At 43.8% G+C, this 23,305-nt stretch overlaps 1 protein-coding gene across 1 annotated transcript in view; it reads right to left on the bottom strand.

Annotated features, from left to right (window-relative positions):
* The window catches only part of GLP2R (glucagon like peptide 2 receptor), a 1,432,227-nt gene that overhangs the window by 900,059 nt on the left and 508,863 nt on the right, over positions 1 to 23,305 (bottom strand). Inside the window, exon 3 of the mRNA XM_069654470.1 lies at positions 14,881 to 14,985. Coding sequence (XP_069510571.1) covers positions 14,881 to 14,985 — 105 coding nt within the window. The remainder of the gene's footprint in view (positions 1 to 14,880; positions 14,986 to 23,305) is intronic.

The raw sequence follows: 23,305 nt of genomic DNA, 5'->3' as shown, positions 1-23,305 counted from the left end.
ATGTCAGCCAAATCCATCCTGCCGGTCTCGTTCTCTATATATCTCCTCCTTGGTCTTTATCTCTCTATGGGCCTAATTCGCAGAAGCGTTTTATAATGGCAAAACCCCATTGGAAAACGCTCAGTGAATTAGGCCCATGTCTCTCTCTTTCTCTCTCTCTCTCTCTCTCTCTCTCTGTCTCTCTCTCTCTCTCTCTCTCTTTCTCTCCCTCTCTCTCTCTTTCTCTCCCTCTCCCTCTCTCTCTCTCACTTTCTCTCCCTCTCCCTCTCTCTCTCTCTCTTTTTCTCTCTATCTCTCTCTCTATCTCTCGCTCTCTCTCTCCCTCTCTCTCTCTCTCTCTCCCTCTCTCTCTCTCTCTCCCTCTCTCCAATGCTTACATTGAGATAATGTTCATAAATTACATAGCAGGCTCCTGCTACATTTGCACTTCAGAGTTAAATGGTCTTGTGCATGCAAATTAGTAATTTGTATCATATAGTGCAAAAACTCTTACTTCTTTTTGCACTTTGTAGTGCAAATTGTGCAAATGCCACCTGCCATTTTCTCCTGGGAAGTAGGATTTATGCTGGAATGCTCGGGAATATGCATCTGAAAGCATTACAGTCAGATGCTGGTGTTAATGCATGTAGCTTTGAATGACAGAGGGTATGCAAGTGGTGGAAGTGGTAATTCCACTGCATACTATCACTCTGCCTTTTAAGTTATTGAACATCTGGTGTAGTGTAAAATGTATGCATATGAAAATGGATACATGCTTTCTATGCATGGATTTTAGATAGCACCAGATTAAGTTTCATTGCCTTTACACAATCTTCAAATTAGCAGTATCAAACTAGGGAAGGATGTGCTGAATTTTCTACTGCAGGGTGGCACTTGCCTTGCAGAGACAAGAACTCTGTGAAAGGATGATAGCACAGGGGCAACGCACTGGTCTTTGAAGCAAGACCATGCAGAGCATCAAAGGTTCCAATCCCAGGTTTGCGGTTTGAACCCGAACTGAGCTACGGTATTAGGCGTGTTATAACAAAACAATTAAATAAATCAATAAACTGCCCTAGAAACCGGACACGCTGAGTTTACCAAGGCCACACATTTGCTGTCATCACCCATGACATGTGGCATTTGGTATGTGGGGGTGGTTCACTGATTTATTGGATGTGTAAGTGATTTCAATCCGGCACACACCCAAGTCAACGCCTAGCATGTAATGCACAACTGAAATCCTAATTTATTTTTGTCTAAAAGTTCTTTATTCTGAACGATATACCACTCATATCACACCGCTCTCCTGGAACCCCCCCGGGTCACACTGAACCAGGAATCAGGCTGGTTTGCAAAGTTAAAATATTTATTTATGTATTTAAAATGTAATCACAATATGTTTTAATGGAACACAATAATCACCAATGCGGTGATGTAACACTGAATAATCTCTTTAATATACAAGGAGTAATAGTGAGAAAAACAACTCAGCACAGAAATAATACTTTTGTGTGTGTGTTTAGATCAGATAGCAGTGTGGTTATAGGTTCCCCCTGCACACCCCACCACCCCCAATAGGCAATGTAAAGAGATAGGAGGAGTGAGCAGGTATTCAGGAATGGCAGAATTCAAACAGAATATCAATCCCACTTTCCCCCTTTCAAACACAAGAGAAAACGGAATTGACTGTCAAACTGTCAGAATGGCTTTTAAATTTATCTTAGAATGGACTGGGTAAAAACAACAAATATGGTCACAATTTCTGAAATTGTATAAATTCTTATGGGAGCCACTTTGGATAGTTACACACAAACACGAGCAATGATTTGATACCAAGAAAAAAAATTGAAATCTTAAAATTCAAGTCAGAAGAAATCTAAAGCTGTTTTACAAGTGTAAGAATTTCCCTAAACAAACATTTGCTGCAAACATTTCACTGTGCGATAATCGTGATAACCGGAAAACCGTATCGATTTGGAATGCAGTTTTAGATTCGATTTAAAGCTGTGGATGTTAGCTATTTTGTTTCTAGCACAGAACTGAGGAAGTTATGAACGTTTTAGTGGAGCACGTTTTTTCGAGATAGGCGCAAGAATGGAAAACAGGAATGCACTTTTAAAATGACAAAAGGGCTTCTTACACTAGAGGATGACTAGGAACAAAACGAAGGAACACAGCCACTTGATTTGAATGACTGCCTGCTAAGGACCCGCCTTCTTCAGATGAGAAAAGGTCAGCGCAAAGATAGTTTTAGCAATACTAGTACAGAGGAAGATAGGATGGTTTGGATAGAGGGTTCAGACAATTCAAAAATACTCCTAACAATACGGGTTCTGAATACAAGATAGGATGGGTTTAAGATAGGGATTGGCCTAAGCAAGGTACATATGCTAGTGACACAGTTCTATCTATAGATACTTACTAGAACAGAACCATCACGATTCTGGTCCATCAAGATTCTGGTCAGGGAATAGATCTGGTTCTAGGACAGGCGGCTGGGCACATCGGATTGGAACTGCAATCAGCAAGGCACTCTGGTCACAGCACGGCACAGAACTGGTTTATACAAAGCACTCTGGTCACTGCACGGCACAGGACTGGATTAGATCTGCCCTTCTTGGTTCTGATGATAATTATTTCAGCAGGCAAGCAGTACAGCGCAGCCCGGCTTTATTTTGATGCTTCCCCTCAGATTGGTGGGGTTCTGGTTCTGGAATTTGAGGCTTAGCTGAAAATGGTTCAGCTATGCAATAGGTTTCTGCTTTGCAAAGTTTCTGGAATCTGGAGCAAGGAAGATGTAGAGTTCAGCAGCAGGGTGCTCTGCCAGTATCAGGATAGTGAGTGAATCTGTCTTTCTTTTTGAGTGGTGAGCTGTCTCTATTTATGCTATGATAAAGGGGGTGTGTGGCTGGTTTAGCCTAAGCTCGCCCTTTTGACAGGTGATTGGGTCAGAGTCTACTCTCTGCCTTGATAGGAGGAGAGAAACAGAGTGTCACCTTTATCGTGTGATTTTATGAGGCTGAGGCTGAGAATCCCTTGCACACAAAATCTACTTTTGGCACCACACATATTTACACATGTGCACCCTCTTTAACAATCACACATACAGATTACATATTTTATATGGCAGCTATTCCTCAAAACCCTGTGGCTGTTGCTTACTTCTAGCAGAAATACATTTTGTGTAAAATCACATTTCCTGCCATTTCTTTCCAGAACATGTCACATAATTTTGCCACTTCTTGAAATATGCAGCCAAAATTTAGATTCACAACTCTGTTACTTTTATATTTTGCACAATTTTAACTGGCAAGTTATAAGTCTTTAAACAAAATGTTCTTTGTGAAGGTTCAGCCACAGATGGTTGTTTGGGTCTGCCTCTTTTTATCTCCCTGCAGTCCAGAAACAGTCTCCTCCCCGTTTGCTCTCGGCAGAGGCCATTTACGACTGTCCTCACACCTCGCATTTCCTTAGCAGCAGCTGTTCATTCTTCCCTTTTTCCTCTGTAGACCAGGTTCTTTCCAAACCCTTTAATTACCACTTTGGTGGGATTTCCTGCTGGATGGAAAGCTTGGTAGCTTTAGCCAGGCTTGATTTAATTGTTAATTCTGTTGCATTTTTCCTTAGCTGAAAACAAACTTGTGATTTCAAAATAGCAGCTATAATTCTCATTCAAGATTTTAGACCATGGAATTAAAACAATTACAACATAGGTTACTCTCAGTAACAGGCCTTTTAAATTGCAAACATTTGGTTTCAGTTTATATACATGTTTAACGTTTAATCAGGCAGGCTCCTGACAGCTGTCTTCCCTGCAGACTTCTGCTGCACAGAGATTTTTTATATCCACAGGCAGGCCACTTTTGCTGTGGAAATCCCTTTATGCTTTCAGCTTTTCAGGACCTTGCAAGTTCACAATGATTGCTTAACTAAGTGAATTGTACCACCAAGCAAGAATTTTGGATGTTTGAGAATGTTTTGTACCGGCATTCTGCAGTTTCAGCAACAAAGAAAAAGGGATTTAAAGCAAGATTTTGGGTTTCATTTAGCAAAGCACTGCTTTTTCCTTCTGTACTCAATTTTCTCTGTTCCACCACTGACAACATGTGTGGCAGATTGGGCAGCCATCTATTTGTGTGTTGCAAAGTGTGATTTTCAGAGATTTTGGCGCGCACAAGGGTTTTGTGGCCATTTTGCTATTTCTGGCACCATCATAACACAGTGCTGCAGCATAGCAGAGCAAAAGTGGGTTAAAACATCCCACAGAGGACAGGAGGTTTCACATCACACTGGCTCAGCAAAACTTTGAACATGCTGGGGAGAGCATTGGATAATGGCTTCTAACTTTGAACTTGATTTTGTTAAAGTGCATTAGGAGATTGACTTTAGAGAGGGGACTGGAATTTATGGCCTCCTGTTAACCTGCAAAAATGGCGGATTGCTACCAGAAGAATTACCACTGGCAGTACCACTGGCAGTAATTCCTCCAAACCTCAATGGGTTTATTTAGGAATCCATAATAGTGAATTACATAGTTTTTACTTCCAGTTCTGAGGTGATTTTGTGTCGTCACAGTAAAAGATTGAGGCAGATTTAACATGGTAACTCCACCATAATTGTCCAAGGCCTCAAGGTCTCAATGCATCATCAGATTTAGTGGCTAAGACGATTAGAGACTCCACCAGCAAAGTGAAATGTCTAATAAAGCCTCTATATGAATTCTCCAGCAAATATGGTCTCAATTTAGCAAACACATTTAACATTAGTGCATAGATATGACTGTGCAGGATCACTGCATCAGGTAGCATGTCAAGTGGGCAATCATATTCCCTATATAGCCAGTGCCCCATCAGAGGACGAGGAATAGGCATACCCAAATGAGTCAAAAAATGATCTTTCACCAATGCGAAAAAAACTGCCAGGAAACATTAGGGGAATTAATAAAACAAAATGGTTTTGGTATATCCCACTTAGGTCACCAGTACCACTGGTTTATTTTTGAAGTGGACAGTCCTGATGCAAGTGTGTTCTATTCAGGGTTCTAAGAGAGTTTGGTAAATATTTAGAAATTGGGCAACTTCCATGATACTTGGAGAGTAACCCAATAATGTTTTTGAGAAGCTATGAATCTAATATGGCTCCTAGAGCCCAGAACCCCAAAATCACGGAGGTGAATACATGTCCCTGGTTTGGAAAAAGGTTCATCATTTCCTTGTACCGGCCTCAACCAATTAATGGCTGGGTTTTGGTGTTTCAAGACACTAATGGACTTTTCCTAATGCCCTGGTTCCCCACAATAAAGGACATGTGTTTCTTGTCATTGCTTTTTTCCACTCTGAACTGCTATACCAAGTCAGTTTTACTCATGAAATATTGCATAAAACCTGCCTCAACATCCCTAGAAGTAGACTGATTTTTTTGTTTACGGCCCGTGGCAGGGTGTGTACGGGCACACTGTGGTAACCTGTCATGTGTAGGTTCGGGATGTTTGGGTTGTGTTGTCTAGTCAGTGGATGGGTGGGGGGTAATGCATGTGCAGTCGCAGCAGCCCACTCACATTGTTCATTGTCCTGGACACACACACCCTTCCACAGGGCCTAGCCATTGGCAGCTGTACTCACCCAATAGCTTTGTGCTTTGTCCAGCATAGCGTTCCATGTACCATGGCAATGTCAAATTCTGCAGAACCATTGAGTCATGTGTTGAGCCCGGGAAACTTGCGCAGCAATGTGTTATCACTTGTGCGGCATCACATACCATCTGTACATTCAGTGAGTGGTACTGTTTCCTATTGCGGAACACCATCTCAATGGCACGTGATACTGTCAGCTCGATGTGGGTGCAGTCTAGTGCACCTATGCAATTTGGCATGCCTGCAATGGCATGGAAGGCCAACTTGGTGGCAATGACCTCAGGAAGGGTACAGGGTAGGGCAATGTGTTCAGACACATGGCACAACAGGGCATCCAGTACCTGAACCAAGATTTTAGAGAAACAGGGTTGTGATAGCCCGGGCAGCTCATCAACTGTGTGCTGATAGGTTCCGGTGCCAAGAAAATGCAGTACCGACACCACCTTTAGGAGGGGGGGATGGCGGTGGGGATGTCAATGTGGCTGCTGATGTCGTCCGCTATTATGGCAGTGATGTACAAGATTGTTGGACGGTCCAGCCGGTATAATGTGTGGATCTGTCCTGGGGTAAGGTTCCAGGGTGAGGCCCGGATGCGTGGTATCGCTGGCTGCCCTCGGGGTGGTGCTGGCTGGACAATAGGGTTTGCCATGGGTGCAGGGCTAGGTAGTTGCCGCCTGCACCTCCTCCGCCTCCGCCTCCTCCTCTGCACCATTACTGCCAGCATGTGCAGTGCTGCCTGTTGGTTGAGTAGCCCCAGTCCCACTGCTACTAGAGCTGCTGCCTGCATGGTTCTGTTTGGAGTTGGCCTAGGTGTGGCCCTTTTGTAGGCTCCGAGTGGCCTGCTGGGTCCAGCTGGGCTCATTTGGTGCACCTGTGGCCTGATTCAGGTCACCAGGCACTGTTTAACGTCATGTTGGCAGTGATACCGCCACCGTGGTCACGGTTTTAGCAGCATTTTTGTGGCGGTGTTTCCATGTCCATGCTGCTTGTGATGCGCGCAGTGTTTCGTATTGCTGGTAACAGGGGGTTTAAGGGCGCTTTCACTCCGCAGTGGCAGTTTGTGGTGGTGCTATTTCCGGGTCTGTAGGTCATAATTGCCCGGTCGCGGAAACGGTGCCAGTATGGTTATACAATTTTTTGGGGGGTAATTTCTTTTTGAAATCACTTTGCCTTCATAAAGATATTTTTTCTGTAACAGAAATAATGGCTTTATGAAGACAGAGTGACTACAAAAAGACAATGGGGGTCAATACGAGATTGGTGGTAGTCATGGTGCTATTTGCACCATGACTGCCACCAATACCGTACCCATGTCCTGTGTGGTGCAATGGGGATTTACCGGTCTAGTCCGACCCTGGCAGGACCGGTAAATCCCCATTGCACCAACCATTCCCCATTCCCATTTGAGCCCGTGTAGGGCTCAAATGGGAATGGGGAGGGTGCAAATAACGGGCTCGCGAATGGCAACCCTGTAATTTGCGCCCTGGTCCCCTAACGGGACCCATAAGGGACGTGTGGTCCGACCACACGTTACTTACGTGTCCCGTTAGGGGACCTCAGAATCGGGCGGTAGGGGATTACCGGCACCGGTCTCCTTACCGGTGCCCGGTATCCCCTACCACCCGACTCGGAATGAGGCCCATTTTCTTTTTGCAGTCCGAGGGCTCTCCTTACCCCATGACATGGAAGAACCCAGGCTGGGGGCCGCCATGTCATGGGGTGGGGGAGCCCTATGACTTCAAAAAGAAATAGTTTATTTTTGAAGTCATTCTGCCTTCATAAAGAAATGATTTCCATTATGGTTCGGTCCTTAACAGAAATAATTTCTTTATGAAGTCAGAGTGATTTCAAAAAGAAACAATCAGCCTCATTACAAGTTTTGGCAGTAAATGCCCATTCGCGGATGCTGGAAAAAATGCTCCCTATTCCCGTTTGATCCCCATAGGGTTCAATGGGAATGAGGAGCTCGGATGCACCAGCACCATTCAGTATGGTGCCGGTGCATCCGACATGCTCTGCTCGCGGGTGCCGGTATGCCCGCCAGGTCCGACCTTGCGGGTGGGAAGGCACCCGCGAACAGAACTTGTAGTTTGCCAGTCTGGTAACGGTGGTACTGGCAAGTTATCGGACCGGCAAACTTATACTGAGGCCCAATTTCTCTTTCAAGTAATAGGGCTCCACGCAACTCCATGACATGTGCGTGTGTGAGTGTATTGTGAAAGGGTGCACACAAATGTATGGTTGACTGGGTGTGCGTGTGTGCGTGAACGCTGAAAGGGTGCACACTTAAATGTATGGGTGGATGCCTGGGTTGCCTGCATGGTGAAAGGGTGCACACTTAAATTTATGAATGGCTGCCTGGGTGTGCCTGTATGGTGAAAGAGTGTACACTTAAATGTAAGGATGGCTGGGTGTTCACATGTGTATATGGTGAATGGTGTTTGTGCTTGTGTTCATGGGCACAACAAAACCTACATTTCGGGGGGCTGGTCCTTTAAGTGTTGGGAGAGGCGCTAACTTCACGGGTGGTGGGGGAGGTAAACTTATTTGTGTGGGGGCATCTAACTTTACGCATTTTAATGAGACTATTCTAGTGCAGCTTCAATGTTACAAGCAGTTAACTTTGTCCTTTAAGTGTGAAAGCACCCACCTATTGTGAGAATGAACGGTCTCCTGTTCCCTTTCTACCCTTCCAATCACTTCCCTGGCATGAAAGTACTAAACACACATCACAATTTCAATTGCCTAAAAAATGTGGCATTTGAATGCAGCTACTAACAGTGAAATGCTTTACGTTAGTAACTGCTGGGCCCTTGTTAAAAGCGAAACCCAGGTGCTGTTTAACATCTGTGTCCTGTTCTGTCCGGCAACTGCTCTGAAGGTTAGCCAGGTTGAGTCAAACATAGACCAACATTTCTGGGAGTGAGTGCTGCAGCCCAGTCAACTGAATATTGTTAAGCCCCTACTTGTGTGTAAAGTCTTAATTACTTATTGGTAATCACCAGTACTCTTAGCCCTATTCTTCCTTGTCCTTGTACTTGTTTATGAGGCAGTACTTGAGTATGAGGCACTATGCCTCATAGACAAGCACTGGGATGAGGTAGAGGTACATAGAGGTAATGCCTGACTTAGCTACCTATATCTTCATTACTCCTAATCCCACTCTTCCTCATCCCAGTACTTACCTGTGAGGCAAGGAGCATCAAACGTAAGCTCTGGGACAACGAAGAGGGACGTGAAGGTAATTTTGGGCCACAGAGCTGATTTTGGAGGTTGGGGTAGGGCATGGGAGGGAGTGGGTATGTGTGGGCGGTGGGATTATGCGATAAATCATAATGTTTTTGCATGTCCAGGCTAAGCAGGCATGATATGTGGTATTAGTGGCTAGGGAAAGGCATTTTGGTGCAGCCAGTCTAGTTATTCCTCAGTTTGGTATGACTTTTTTTTAACTGCACATTTCTGATAAAGCAGTCCTGCTAAGTGTAATTACCTGGCTAGATTGGCATTTGGGTGCTGCCAGTCTAATAATTTCTTACTGCAGCATTGTATATTTTTTTGAGCACCTGTGATAAAATGATATGATGTAGGCCTATTATAAAACGCCTCTATACAAGTGTTTCTTGGCGTGACAAGCAATGGAGTGAAGATAGAGGGTGCACAAGACAAATGATCTTACTAGGCCTTGTGTCATTCAAATCGTGCAAGTGCGAGAATGAGAAAGTCAAGGGGAATGGGAGGGGGAAAGTGCAAGGAAGAAGCGAGGGGAAAACAGGGCTGTAATCCTCTGAGTAAGTGCAGCCAGGACAGTGAGGCTCTGGGTAGTGCAAGGAGAACAAGGGACTGTAGGGTTACAGTTACAGTCCCTAAGTGCGTGGTAGGCCGGAGGCAGTGCAAGGGTGACTAATCAAGAAAGATCCTGGACTCAGTGAGACTCTGAGAGTAGCCAAGCAACCAGTCGGTACAGCAGACAGGTAGGTCGGGTAGGTCAGCAGGGCAGGGAGAGAGCGAAAGCAGAGGAGAAGAGGAAAGTTTTGAGCTGCTTCCGGGAACATCAGGTGGTCCGCAAAGGTTTGAGAGGGGCAGGGAGGCCATTCCAGAGGGAGGCATCTGCAGAGGGGACAGATCTACCCAGCACTCTTTGCCTGAAGAAGCGTCTAGCTGTTAGAGATTTGGAGGTAGCCGGAGCCCAACCCCAGAAAGCCTTGTGGACAATGCAAAAGGTCTTGAACTTGATTCTTGCAACCACTGGGAGCCAGTGGATAGATTTCAGGGCTGTAGAGATATGATCCCCGGGCTTGTGGCCAAGGATAACTCTCGCTGTCCTGTTTTGGATTAGTTGCAGAGGGTGGAGAGTAGAAGAAGGCAGCTTGAGAAAGAGGCTGTTGCAGTTGTCCAGCCTAGAGAGAAACAGGGCTCAGGAGACACTGAGCTTCTGGGGGAAAGTGAGAAAGCGAAGAGTCCCTTTGAGGAGGAGCAGCTGGTAGGACCTCTTGGTGATGTCCGAGATGCGAGGAGAGAAAGAGAGAGTAGAGTCGAAGATAACACAAAAGGTTTTTGCCTCGCAGGAAGGCGGAGGAAGAGGGCCCAAGGTGGGCGGCCAGAGTGAGAGAGGGAAAGCAGGGGCAGGGGTCCCAATGAGATGGATCTCCATCTTAATGGCACAAAGGTAGATATCGTTGGAGGTGCACCAATCCTGAAGCACGGATAGACAGTCAGGAATGAGCAAGAGATGAGAGGAGCCTGAAGGAAAACTGAGTGCCATCCGCATAACCTTGAAAGTTAGAGGAGAAGGTAGAGATCAGGTGGGTCAAATGGGCCAAGTAGAGGTTGAAAAACCATGGTGAGAGGATAGAGCCCTGGGGAATGCCACAGGTAAAGAGAGGTGGTGGCGAGAAAGGGACCAAGTTGGACCTGGGAGGGGCAGTCCAAGAGGAAGAAGGTCAGCCACTCCAGGGCCTGATCCGTGATGCCCAGGTTCTCACGTAGTCGAATGGTCAGGATGGCGTGGTTGACTTTGCCGAAAGTAGAGGAAAGATGAAGGAGGATTAGGACAGAAGAAATGCTGGAATCAAGGTTAGAAAGCAGATCTTCACGGGTGTTCAGCAGAGAAGTTTCCATGCCTCTGGCAGCTCTGAAGCCAGACTGATGGTCATGGAGACAACCAACAGATTCAATGTGGAGAGTAAGCCTGGGTGTGGCCAGCTCTTTTCCAAGACTTTGCCCAGGAAAGGGGTGATGGAGATTGGGTGATAGTTTGCCAGACAGGTAGGATCGGCAGACGGCTTCTTGTGGAGTGGGTGCACAAGGGAGTGCTTAAGGGGAGAGGGGAACGTTCCAGTGGTGAAAGAGTGATTACAGAATTCGGCCAATGTTCAGTGAGGGTGTCAATATGGTCTTTGATGGTTCTGGAAGAGCAGGGGAGCACCTGTTTGGACAACACGTTCATGGATCGGACCTGTATAGAAACCTTGTAGGTGTTGTCAGAGAGAAAGAGGAGAAAGGAGGAGGAGAGGTAGAGATGGCCAAAGGGGGGGGCGAGAGAAAAAAAGGGAGACGAAGAGGAGATAGTGGACAGGATGTCCTGAGTTTTAGCAGAGAAGTGAGAGGCCAGAGCCATACAGAGGGCCTGGGATGGAACAGGAGAGGTGGAGACTGCAACAGGATTGGCTTGTTCCGTGCAGATTTTAAAGAGTTTGGCCATGTTGTTAGAGGCAGCAGAGACCTGGGCTTCAATGTGTGCTCTCTTCTTGATGAGTGCTATTGCTTCGACTGGCATTTTTGTGCAACCAGTCTAGGTATGTCTAAATGTGGCCTGGCATGCTTTACTGTAATGTTATGACGTGTCTACACTGGTCTACATTGTGCAACCAGTGGGACATGTTTTCATTGTGGCTTGGCATTTTTAATAGCAAAGCATTAATGTTCATGTGCATTGTTAGTGACTTGCATGTATTGGATTGGTGTTACCCTACAAAACAATTGCAAACAACCTGGCTTTTCAGCCAATTATTCTCAGAAAGTGTGCTGTATATTGCATTAAAACACATATTTATATCTTTCTCCTAGTACAGTGTGTGGCATACCCCTTCAGAAGCATGTTCAAGCATATCGTGCAAGCGTGATAATCTAGGCCTGCCCAGAGTGTAGTGTGACTAGTGATTTTTGAGAGCTGGGGGGGACCCCTCAGCATGGCTCGCAGCGAGGGCCCCACATTTTGTGTTATGCCACTGCCTGTAGGTCCCTGGTCATTGCTTTAGAAAAGCTATGGCTGAGGCAGTCTAACTGTGCTGTAAAGGCTGTGCGAGCATGCAGGTGTATCTGCAATGTGCTTGTCCACAGGCAAACTGCGTCATGGCCGCAGCCATTTGTGGCAGCAGGCGATTCATCTCTCTCACGTACACTGCGCTCTCACATCCTTTCTAGATGCCCCGGCTCATGTGATTTTGGAGATTGTGTCAATCAGTGGGAACCTTCCGTTACATTCTGTTGTTCTCCACTCCTCTGCGAGTAATTCCCTCAAACCTATGTGTCTGTGTGTCCCTGGACACTGCTGGATAAAGGCTGTTCAGAATGTATCCAAGCAGAGCACAACACAGTTCACAATGATGGGGCTGACACTGATAGCTCCTTCAGGCCAGGGTAGGTACGATGGTGACCTGTTTTACATTTCACATTTGATCTCACATTTTCACAAAATAAGTTATCTAAAGCAGATACCCCTCCACCTTACCATGAACTGCCCATGGGAATAGGCAGATTTTGGGGCTGGTTCACAGGCGTGCCACGGATGCAGTCTGAATGGAAAGCAGGAGTTCTAGTGATGCTGGTACAAACATAACTGTGGATGGTACATGGGCAAGGTTGAGTTGTCCTTTGTGTAACCAGTATCCACTCCTACTTTACACATTACTTTTTTCAAAGAGGCACCGCGTCACCGATTCTGAGTAGTCGAACAAATGCATTTTTGGAGGAGCCCTCATCGACTGGTTCCATTGAAGAGATTTCTCATGTACCAGGTATTTATGATTTTTCAACTGAAAACTCAGGTATGTAGAGCGGTGTGCATGGCAACAGGGCGTTAACTGGTCATCCGTGTGTCTGACCTAAACATGTAATATCACGAAACACATGAAACCTGTTGTGAACATGCAAACGTCAAGTAAACATAAAGATGCGCATGGGCCTCATTAGGACCCTGGCGTTGACGGCACCGTTCATAATGTCCTGCCGCATTACGAGTTTTGCTCGCGGGTTCCTGACAGCCCGCCAGGTTTTACCTGGCGGGCAGTGCGGCACCTGCGAGCATAGCTCATAATAGCGGTGCCGGCGCAACGATGCTCCCCACCCCCATTCTGCCCTATGGGGAGCCCGGCAATACCGCCACCCGCGAATGGGCAATTACCGGCCCATTCATCACGCAATGTGCCGGTTATTGCCCAATCGCGGGAGGTGGTGCCGGTAGCGAGCATGGCGGTAGCGTGCCTGGCATACACCCCCATGCTCGTAATGAGGCCCAAATGCATCCACCATCAAACTACGCTCACATCTTTGCACTGCGCCCACATATCACACAAACGCACACGCACTGAAACTGCAAATTCATCCACGCATCACACGTGAACCTGTACACTGAACACATACAATCAAAATGCACACGCACACCAACAAAATGCACACACACAAACTCACACTGTGCATATTCGTATGCCAAAGCCAAATACTCTGGAAATGGAAACATGTTTAAAATAACTCGGTGCTCTGCAGGGGACTGGTCCGTGTTTGCAGGACAGTAGACCATGTTACAGGGGCTGGCGTGGTAATGGAGGTCTTCGGGCATTCCCTGGTAGAGCGTTATCTTGAATGAATCTCACATCCTTTCTGATGAATTGACTCCAGTGGTCTGAGTTTCCTCAAACGCGTTCACCCAAGATTAATCACATGCTCTGGTGTTTCGCTTGCAAAGTTGGATAACTTTTGAACAAGCATCACTCAAATGTTAGTGTTTCCGTAATGGTTGGAAGTTCATAGTAGTATTTCAAAGGCCTTCCAGCAGGGGGTGATAGGTGGCCACCACTGGGACACCGGCTTTGCCTTCTTTTGATTTGTATTCTAGGATTTTTTTTTCGGTTTACTAAAATGACTCAGTTGTCCTGGTTATCCGCAGTGTCAGGATTAAGGCCACTGTAAAATTAGCGGATCCAATCCCACTATTGAAAATGACAAGTAGAATCTGGAATTTTCAAGTCCAAAGAAATTGTGTAGAGTGCTGCTTTTTTGCAAGGGTTGGAGTCCCTTTTTTGTAAGTTTGGGTATAGAGTGCTGGTTAGTTACACATTTGTTTTGGCAAATTGTTTGAACACAGACTTTGTGCCTTAGGGCTCCCTGATACGGGAACTGAAATGACTAGGTGCCTCAATGGCGGGGCTAGTCAAATGCCTATTGATATTGATATTGATATTTTATTTGTATTGCGCTCATAAACAAGTGTTTCAGATCGCGACAAGGCAAGGGAGGGGAACAAGGGAGAACAAAACAGCAATCTTGCTGGGCCTAGTGACATTGAGAACACGCAATTGCATGGTAGAGGGAAAGGGGAAAGTGCATGGGAGGGGGGAGAAGTGGAAAGTGCTAAGCAGAAAGGAATACGAATAAATAAATAAAACATAACTAATTAAATAATAAAAACAACAAACAGTGGTAGTGCAGCCAGCAAGTGGCAAGTGCTAGGTTTAAGGCAACAGACAGGGTGTGTCTGATAAGTGCAGAATAAAAAAAGGGGGGGGCTTTAGGGTTACAGATACAGACACCAGTGCAAGGGGCTGCCAGGAGGCAGTGCAGATGGATGGCAGGGTGAGCAGGTACCTGGGCCCGAAAGTCAGAGGTTGACCAGGTGCACGATGTCTAGACAGAACAAATCAGCAGGGGAGAGGAGGAGAGAAGGCAGAAGCAAAGAGGAAGGTCTTGAGGCGCCCATTCTGGCCTGCGGGTGGGCTGGCATAGAATCCCTCAATACTTGGAATGAAGTCCGTTGATTTTGTTATTCAATGATGCTGGTTACTATATTTAGTACCCATGATGTCAAAACACAAGCTATCTTGCAGTTCCCTTCTCCCCCACTCACCTAACCCAGCCCCTCATTTTCAGATGTACAGGAGCACCTGGAGACCATACAAATGTCAGAAGTGAACAAAATAGATCCAACAAATATAACATAATACAACACAACACAATTGTGAAAATACAAAAAAAAAAAAATCCTACCATACCTGCATTTACCCATGGTAAGTACCAAGGACAAGGTATTGATATAATTCCAGGTGAAGATCTTGGCCAGCAAGCATACCTATCAAATGTTCCATTACAGTATAATCCTGGGAAAATAAAGATAAACAATAATGTTTCAAATTCCTTTCAAGAAGCAGCTCACCGAAATACGCAGTGTCACACTGAACCAGAATGCTGGGGATTGTAAGGAGAAATTGAAAAGAAGGGAGAGACCGGCTGAACCAGAGCATGGCATCCTCAAACAGTGCCTTACTGTGTTTATATATGGTGTACTCTTTGTTTCAGGAAAATAAAGAGAGGGAGGAGGGCACCACTTGATAGTGTGAAATGTAAATAGCTCTATTGCAAAAGGATTAGTCAAAATGCTTTAACCTGGAGCTGCCTGTCCATAAAAGGTCCCTTAGCACCGGGATCCATTCGAACCAATAGTCTTCAAAAAACAAAGTGTACCCACTTCGTTAGGAAAGGCGCTTCTCAGTTAGCCCCAATTAATGGTTGCTGTTTGATGAATAAATACTCGTAGTATCAGAAATCTCAATTAAATGATTTAAGACAGAAAATGTTTAATGCACATTTCTGAACTGTTGGATGAAAATCTTCTTAGTAAATAACACATCGAAAATTGCCCCTAATACTATGATGTTAGTGCCAATGCATTTCGGTGAAAACCTTCATCAGGGCAGTATTATAGCACAACATGATATATAAAGCCGGTCAAGTGGCACAGCGAGTAGAGCGCCCGCTTTGACACCCGTGCAGAGCCTGTTAACGCAGGTTCGAATCCCGGCGGGGCCAAACTCAGCCTTTCATCCTTCCGAGGTCGATAAATGAGCACCACACACCGTGGGTAATAATAAGCAGCGCTCAGATACCTGAGGGTTTGTAGCGCTATATAAAAGCCTAATTATTATTTATCTTATCAGTTCTATTAGCATTGATTATAACAAATATATTGACAATGATCGCAACATGTATTTAAATGTAATAAATGGAAAACACATACCCATTCGTGAAAATACATCCGTATGTGAATTTAGAAGAAAAAAGAGAGGCATTTCAATTAGTATTCTACGTTACGAAAAGATACGTGAGTTGTTCGTTAAACTAGCAAGTACTCCATACCTTAATTGAGTTACTGAACGCCCGGTTGGCCTCGTCACTTGATAGCGAAACGTAAAGATCTGAAACAAATCATAGTTTAAGAACCAGGGGGTTTACCTCCACGATTCTGACTAACATATAGATACTGGGGAGTATCAGAACTTACCTACCGACTTGTTGGACAATTCGACCGCAAGTGCAGCGTTCAGCGCACTGGCGGTGTGGGTAATTGTGTATTTAAGGGTAACCATGGAGACGGAGCGAGGCGTCGTGGTCACGGAGGAGCACGTACGCCTCGCGCCCCACCCCCTGGCGGAAGCCCTGGGGCGGGGATGTCTCCATGGTGACGGGAAGCTTTGCGATTACAGCTTTCTTAGGGAAAAGCGCGGATTCACCAGTGGGTGCGTTTATGTGCCAGGTATGTAGTATCAGGAGTGCAATAACCGTGCTAGCGGGGAAGATAATATGGCACTCTGTTACATTCGGACATTGGCGTACGAATAATATATCAGGTGAATGTTGCTGTCTATGACGTGCATGGTTACGTCCAATTATTCAGATGTTGACGAAAAATTAATTAGTAATAAAAATGGAGGTATAGGATGGGACATGAACGCCTCAAATGATTAGTTACTGCAGTTCTGTAGAATGTATAGTGAAAGCAAAATGGCACGCAGGATGTACGTCCATGGTGGTAAATAGGAAATGTCTACACAAAAAAAGTGTGTATTTACTCAAATACGTATGGATAACACTGAACAAATACTGAAAGATCATGAAAAATTATTAAACAGTAAAAAGGAATTATTAAACAGTAAAAAAATTATTTTGCAACAAGGTATATCCATATACATACGATTATGGCTGCCAAGCCCAATTATCAAGACAGTGTTAAGGAACTTCGACCTGATCCTGGTTGAAAAATATTTGTTAATTTAGTCTCAATACTTTACAGAAAGCACATATAATTAATCTCTTCATTAAGCCCTCTCGGTGTGAGGGAGCTAAGACGGTCGATCCAAAAGGTTTCTCTTTGGTCCATCTTTCTTTGGAGGTTCTCATGAATGTCTCTTTTCGTGATCACTTCTAGAATTAGAAACCGGATCTGGGCTAAGTTATGTCTTTTCTCATCCCAATGTCTTGCTACTGCTGAATTGGCGTTGTGATTCCTTATGCAAGATCGATGTTCATTCCATCTAGCCTTTGCTGTTCTCATAGTTTGGCCCACATAATATTGACCGCATGGACATTTGATGGCATAAATAACATTTTGGGAGTCACATGTAGCAAAACTCTTAAGTTTAATTGTCTCCCCTGTGTAGGGATGCTTCACTGTTTCTCCTTTTATAACATAGCCACAATTGCTGCAATTCAAACACGGGAATGTACCAATCTTTGTTGTGAATTTCCTTTTTAAAGGTGGTTTTGTTTGGACCAGTCTATCCTTCAAATTCTGGCTCCGCTGATATGCAAATGTGGGAATTTCCTTAAACAAGTGTTCAACTCGTTGATCACATAGAAGGGTATTCCAGTGTTTCTTGATGATGCACTTAATGCGATTGCTCTGGCGTGAATATTTGGATACGTAGACCAGCGGTGGAGCTTGCTTTTGTTTCGTGTTGACCTTCAATAGGTCTTCCCTCCTCTGGGTGGCTACCCGGGATTGGGCTGCGTGTACTTCTTCGTCTGAATATCCTCTATCCAAAAACTTTTTGCCCATCTCTTGGATGGCCTCCTGGTAATCCTCTGGATCACTTACAAGTCTTTTCACCCTCAGCATTTGACTGTATGGGAGGTTCTTTATGAGGCTCGGCTGATGGAAGCTCAGGCGGTGGAGTAGATTATTCCGGTCTGTTGGTTTCCGAAAAATGGTAGTCTGGTATCCCATGCTAGTGATCTTAATGTCTACATCCAAAAAATGGATATTGCTGAGTGAGTATTCATGGGTGAATTGAATTCGTGCATCGATGTTATTCAGGTATTCAAAAAAATTAAGCAATTCTTCCTCTGTATCTCTCCATATTCCAAATATATCATCGATATATCTTATCCAGAGGCCCAATTTAGAATGCCAATTCTCATTATTTTGTATTTTTTCCAATTCAAATTTGTACATAAAGGAATTTGCATAGGAGGGGGCCATGGTGGCTCCCATAGCTGTGCCTGCCACTTGTAGATAATATTCATCCTTATATTGAAAATAAGAGTTGTTACTGATAAATTCAAGGAGTACCATTATGAACTCTTTCTGGGCTGGGATTTCTTCTGCGTTTAGTAGCATCCACTCTACGGCCTCTCCCCCTAAGTCATGCGGAATCGACGTGTAGAGGCTTTTAACGTCGATTGTAAAGCAAATGTTCTGGACATCAAATCTTGTGGAATTCAACAATTGTAAGAAGTGGGTTGAGTCCTTAATGTATGTGTTTGTTCTCTGAATCAGTGGTTGCAAGAAAAAATCCACATATTGGCCTAAAGGTTCTAATATGCTGTTCATACCTGCCACAATTGGTCTCCCAGGTGGACTGACCGGGTTTTTATGCACCTTTGGCAGCGTGTAGAAGTGTGGTATTTTAGGATGAGTATTGGTCAGAAATTTCTTCGTATGGTGATTTATCCATTCCAATTCTTCCGCCTTATCAAGCAAATTCTTTAGGTTGTCTCTTATCTCTGGCGTCGGGTCATGTGGCAATTTGGCATAAGTGTTAGTATCACTTAGTTGCCTTTCACACTCATGTTCATATTCTAATGTGTTTAGCAGAACGAGACCTCCTCCTTTGTCTGCAGCCCTTATTGTAATCGACGAGTCTCCATATAAATCCTGTATGAATAATAATTCGTGAGGTCTCATGTTACGTGGTGCATGTCCTTTGAACTTGAGTTTTTCAAGATCTCTTATCACCTGTTTTTGGAAGATTTCAATAGAAGGTACACTTATTGGAGGAATGAACGTGCTTTTACTTCTAAATTCTTTCAGCTCTGTTTCTTCTTTGACTTGTTGGTCTTCCAGCTCATTAAAGAACACTTTAAGTTTCATCTTTCTAATGAGTTTGTAAAGTTCTATTTTTGACTCAAACAATGTACTGTCATACGTTGGAACAAAACTTAAGCCTTTCTGAAGTATCTCTGTTTCTTTGTTTGTTAATACCCTCGCGGAAAGATTCATCACTATGTTCTCTTTTGTTGTAATCTCGTGTTCGGTTTCCCTTTTTGGTTTTCTCTTCCCCCTTCGAGTTCTCTTCTTCCTCTGTCTAAAAAAGAGACAGCAATATTTCTTGATTGGTACTCCCTCGGTTACTCCCAGGGAGCTTGAAGTGCTTGCCGTACTGGCCTCTTCTCGGCTTGTAGGTTCACTCTCAATCTCTGCGCCTGAGCTGGATGTCTCACTGGAATTCGTGGGTCTAGGTTTCCTTACTGGTGGAGGATACTTGTCCATCCAATTGTACACTTCATCCTTCAAATAATCATAAGTATCTCTTTTAAATTTTCGGATTTTCTTAGATTCTAATTCGGCTTTGTATTCCACCAATTTCACGTTGATGTCTTGCAGAATTGCATCTACTTCTTCCTTGTTTAAGGTTGCTGTTAAAGCTGCTTCAATTTCTTGAATCTCCTTGTTGAGATCAGCTAAATCTTTAGCAACTCCTGTATGGTCAGTAATATCAGATCTAGTGAGCACTTGTTAAGTATTGCTTCCCACTTCTTTACGAAAGTCTTGCTCTCCTTACATAATGTAGGGCGTAATTGAATGCGTAGTCCCCTTGGGATCCGTTGACTCTTGTAGTATCTTCCTAAGGTGATTGCATGTAACTTGCGATTTATTTCCTTACGTATAAGGTACTCTAGTTGTTTGATCTGTTGTGTAGGATCTTGGCGTTTGCTGTTCCCAATTCCAAAACCACTGCCTTTTATAAGACCTAGTATTGCATTTGCCTCTTCTGTTGAAAAGCCCAATGTGTCAGCTCGATTTGTGGTCATGGCTTCGATGTCTGTATAGGACATTTTAATTTGTATTTCGATTGTTATTTGTTTATTTATTTGTTGAAGCTTTTTAAACTGTGTGCTCCGCCTCTTTGTGCCAAGTGGGAAAACCAGGAAAATAAGGAGAGGGAGGAGGGCACCACTTGATAGTGTGAAATGTAAATAGCTCTATTGCAAAAGGATTAGTCAAAATGCTTTAACCTGGAGCTGCCTGTCCATAAAAGGTCCCTTAGCACCGGGATCCATTCGAACCAATAGTCTTCAAAAAACAAAGTGTACCCACTTCGTTAGGAAAGGCGCTTCTCAGTTAGCCCCAATTAATGGTTGCTGTTTGATGAATAAATACTCGTAGTATCAGAAATCTCAATTAAATGATTTAAGACAGAAAATGTTTAATGCACATTTCTGAACTGTTGGATGAAAATCTTCTTAGTAAATAACACATCGAAAATTGCCCCTAATACTATGATGTTAGTGCCAATGCATTTCGGTGAAAACCTTCATCAGGGCAGTATTATAGCACAACATGATATATATCTTATCAGTTCTATTAGCATTGATTATAACAAATATATTGACAATGATCGCAACATGCATTTAAATGTAATAAATGGAAAACACATACCCATTCGTGAAAATACATCCGTATGTGAATTTAGAAGAAAAAAGAGAGGCATTTCAATTAGTATTCTACGTTACGAAAAGATACGTGAGTTGTTCGTTAAACTAGCAAGTACTCCATACCTTAATTGAGTTACTGAACGCCCGGTTGGCCTCGTCACTTGATAGCGAAATGTAAAGATCTGAAACAAATCATAGTTTAAGAACCAGGGGGTTTACCTCCACGATTCTGACTAACATATAGATACTGGGGAGTATCAGAACTTACCTACCGACTTGTTGGACAATTCGACCGCAAGTGCAGCGTTCAGCGCACTGGCGGTGTGGGTAATTGTGTATTTAAGGGTAACCATGGAGACGGAGCGAGGCGTCGTGGTCACGGAGGAGCACGTACGCCTTGCGCCCCACCCCCTGGCGGAAGCCCTGGGGCGGGGATGTCTCCATGGTGACGGGAAGCTTTGCGATTACAGCTTTCTTAGGGAAAAGCGCGGATTCACCAGTGGGTGCGTTTATGTGCCAGGTATGTAGTATCAGGAGTGCAATAACCGTGCTAGCGGGGAAGATAGTATGGCACTCTGTTACATTCGGACATTGGCGTACGAATAATATATCAGGTGAATGTTGCTGTCTATGACGTGCATGGTTACGTCCAATTATTCAGATGTTGACGAAAAATTAATTAGTAATAAAAATGGAGGTATAGGATGGGACATGAACGCCTCAAATGATTAGTTACTGCAGTTCTGTAGAATGTATAGTGAAAGCAAAATGGCACGCAGGATGTAAGTCCATGGTGGTAAATAGGAAATGTCTACACAAAAAAAGTGTGTATTTACTCAAATACGTATGGATAACACTGAACAAATACTGAAAGATCATGAAAAATTATTAAACAGTAAAAAGGAATTATTAAACAGTAAAAAAATTATTTTGCAACAAGGTATATCCATATACATACGATTATGGCTGCCAAGCCAAATTATCAAGACAGTGTTAAGGAACTTCGACGTGATCCTGGTTGAAAAATATTTGTTAATTTAGTCTCAATACTTTACAGAAAGCACATATAATTAATCTCTTCATTAAGCCCTCTCGGTGTGAGGGAGCTAAGACGGTCGATCCAAAAGGTTTCTCTTTGGTCCATCTTTCTTTGGAGGTTCATAATGGTACTCCTTGAATTTATCAGTAACAACTCTTATTTTCAATATAAGGATGAATATTATCTACAAGTGGCAGGCACAGCTATGGGAGCCACCATGGCCCCCTCCTATGCAAATTCCTTTATGTACAAATTTGAATTGGAAAAAATACTAAAGAATGAGAATTGGCATTCTAAATTGGGCCTCTGGATAAGATATATCGATGATATATTTGGAATATGGAGAGATACAGAGGAAGAATTGCTTAATTTTTTTGAATACCTGAATAACATCGATGCGCGAATTCAATTCACCCATGAATACTCACTCAGCAATATCCATTTTTTGGATGTAGACATTAAGATCACTACCATGGGATACCAGACTACCATTTTTCGGAAACCAACAGACCGGAATAATCTACTCCACCGCCTGAGCTTCCATCAGCCGAGCCTCATAAAGAACCTCCCATACAGTCAAATGCTGAGGGTGAAAAGACTTGTAAGTGATCCAGAGGATTACCAGGAGGCCATCCAAGAGATGGGCAAAAAGTTTTTGGATAGAGGATATTCAGACGAAGAAGTACACGCAGCCCAATCCCGGGTAGCCACCCAGAGGAGGGAAGACCTATTGAAGGTCAACACGAAACAAAAGCAAGCTCCACCGCTGGTCTACGTATCCAAATATTCACGCCAGAGCAATCGCATTAAGTGCATCATCAAGAAACACTGGAATACCCTTCTATGTGATCAACGAGTTGAACACTTGTTTAAGGAAATTCCCACATTTGCATATCAGCGGAGCCAGAATTTGAAGGATAGACTGGTCCAAACAAAACCACCTTTAAAAAGGAAATTCACAACAAAGATTGGTACATTCCCGTGTTTGAATTGCAGCAATTGTGGCTATGTTATAAAAGGAGAAACAGTGAAGCATCCCTACACAGGGGAGACAATTAAACTTAAGAGTTTTGCTACATGTGACTCCCAAAATGTTATTTATGCCATCAAATGTCCATGCGGTCAATATTATGTGGGCCAAACTATGAGAACAGCAAAGGCTAGATGGAATGAACATCGATCTTGCATAAGGAATCACAACGCCAATTCAGCAGTAGCAAGACATTGGGATGAGAAAAGACATAACTTAGCCCAGATCCGGTTTCTAATTCTAGAAGTGATCACGAAAAGAGACATTCATGAGAACCTCCAAAGAAAGATGGACCAAAGAGAAACCTTTTGGATCGACCGTCTTAGCTCCCTCACACCGAGAGGGCTTAATGAAGAGATTAATTATATGTGCTTTCTGTAAAGTATTAAGACTAAATTAACAAATATTTTTCAACCATGATCAGGTCGAAGTTCCTTAACACTGTCTTGATAATTGGGCTTGGCAGCCATAATCGTATGTATATGGATATACCTTGTTGCAAAATAATTTTTTTACTGTTTAATAATTCCTTTTTACTGTTTAATAATTTTTCATGATCTTTCAGTATTTGTTCAGTGTTATCCATACGTATTTGAGTAAATACACACTTTTTTTGTGTAGACATTTCCTATTTACC

The sequence above is a fragment of the Ambystoma mexicanum genome, chromosome 3q (genome assembly GCF_040938575.1).
Source record: "Ambystoma mexicanum isolate Mex_15411 chromosome 3q, UKY_AmexF1_1, whole genome shotgun sequence".
Taxonomy (NCBI): domain Eukaryota; kingdom Metazoa; phylum Chordata; class Amphibia; order Caudata; family Ambystomatidae; genus Ambystoma; species Ambystoma mexicanum.
Note: the sequence above shows the minus strand (reverse complement) of the source record. Positions and strands in the feature narration are given on the sequence as shown.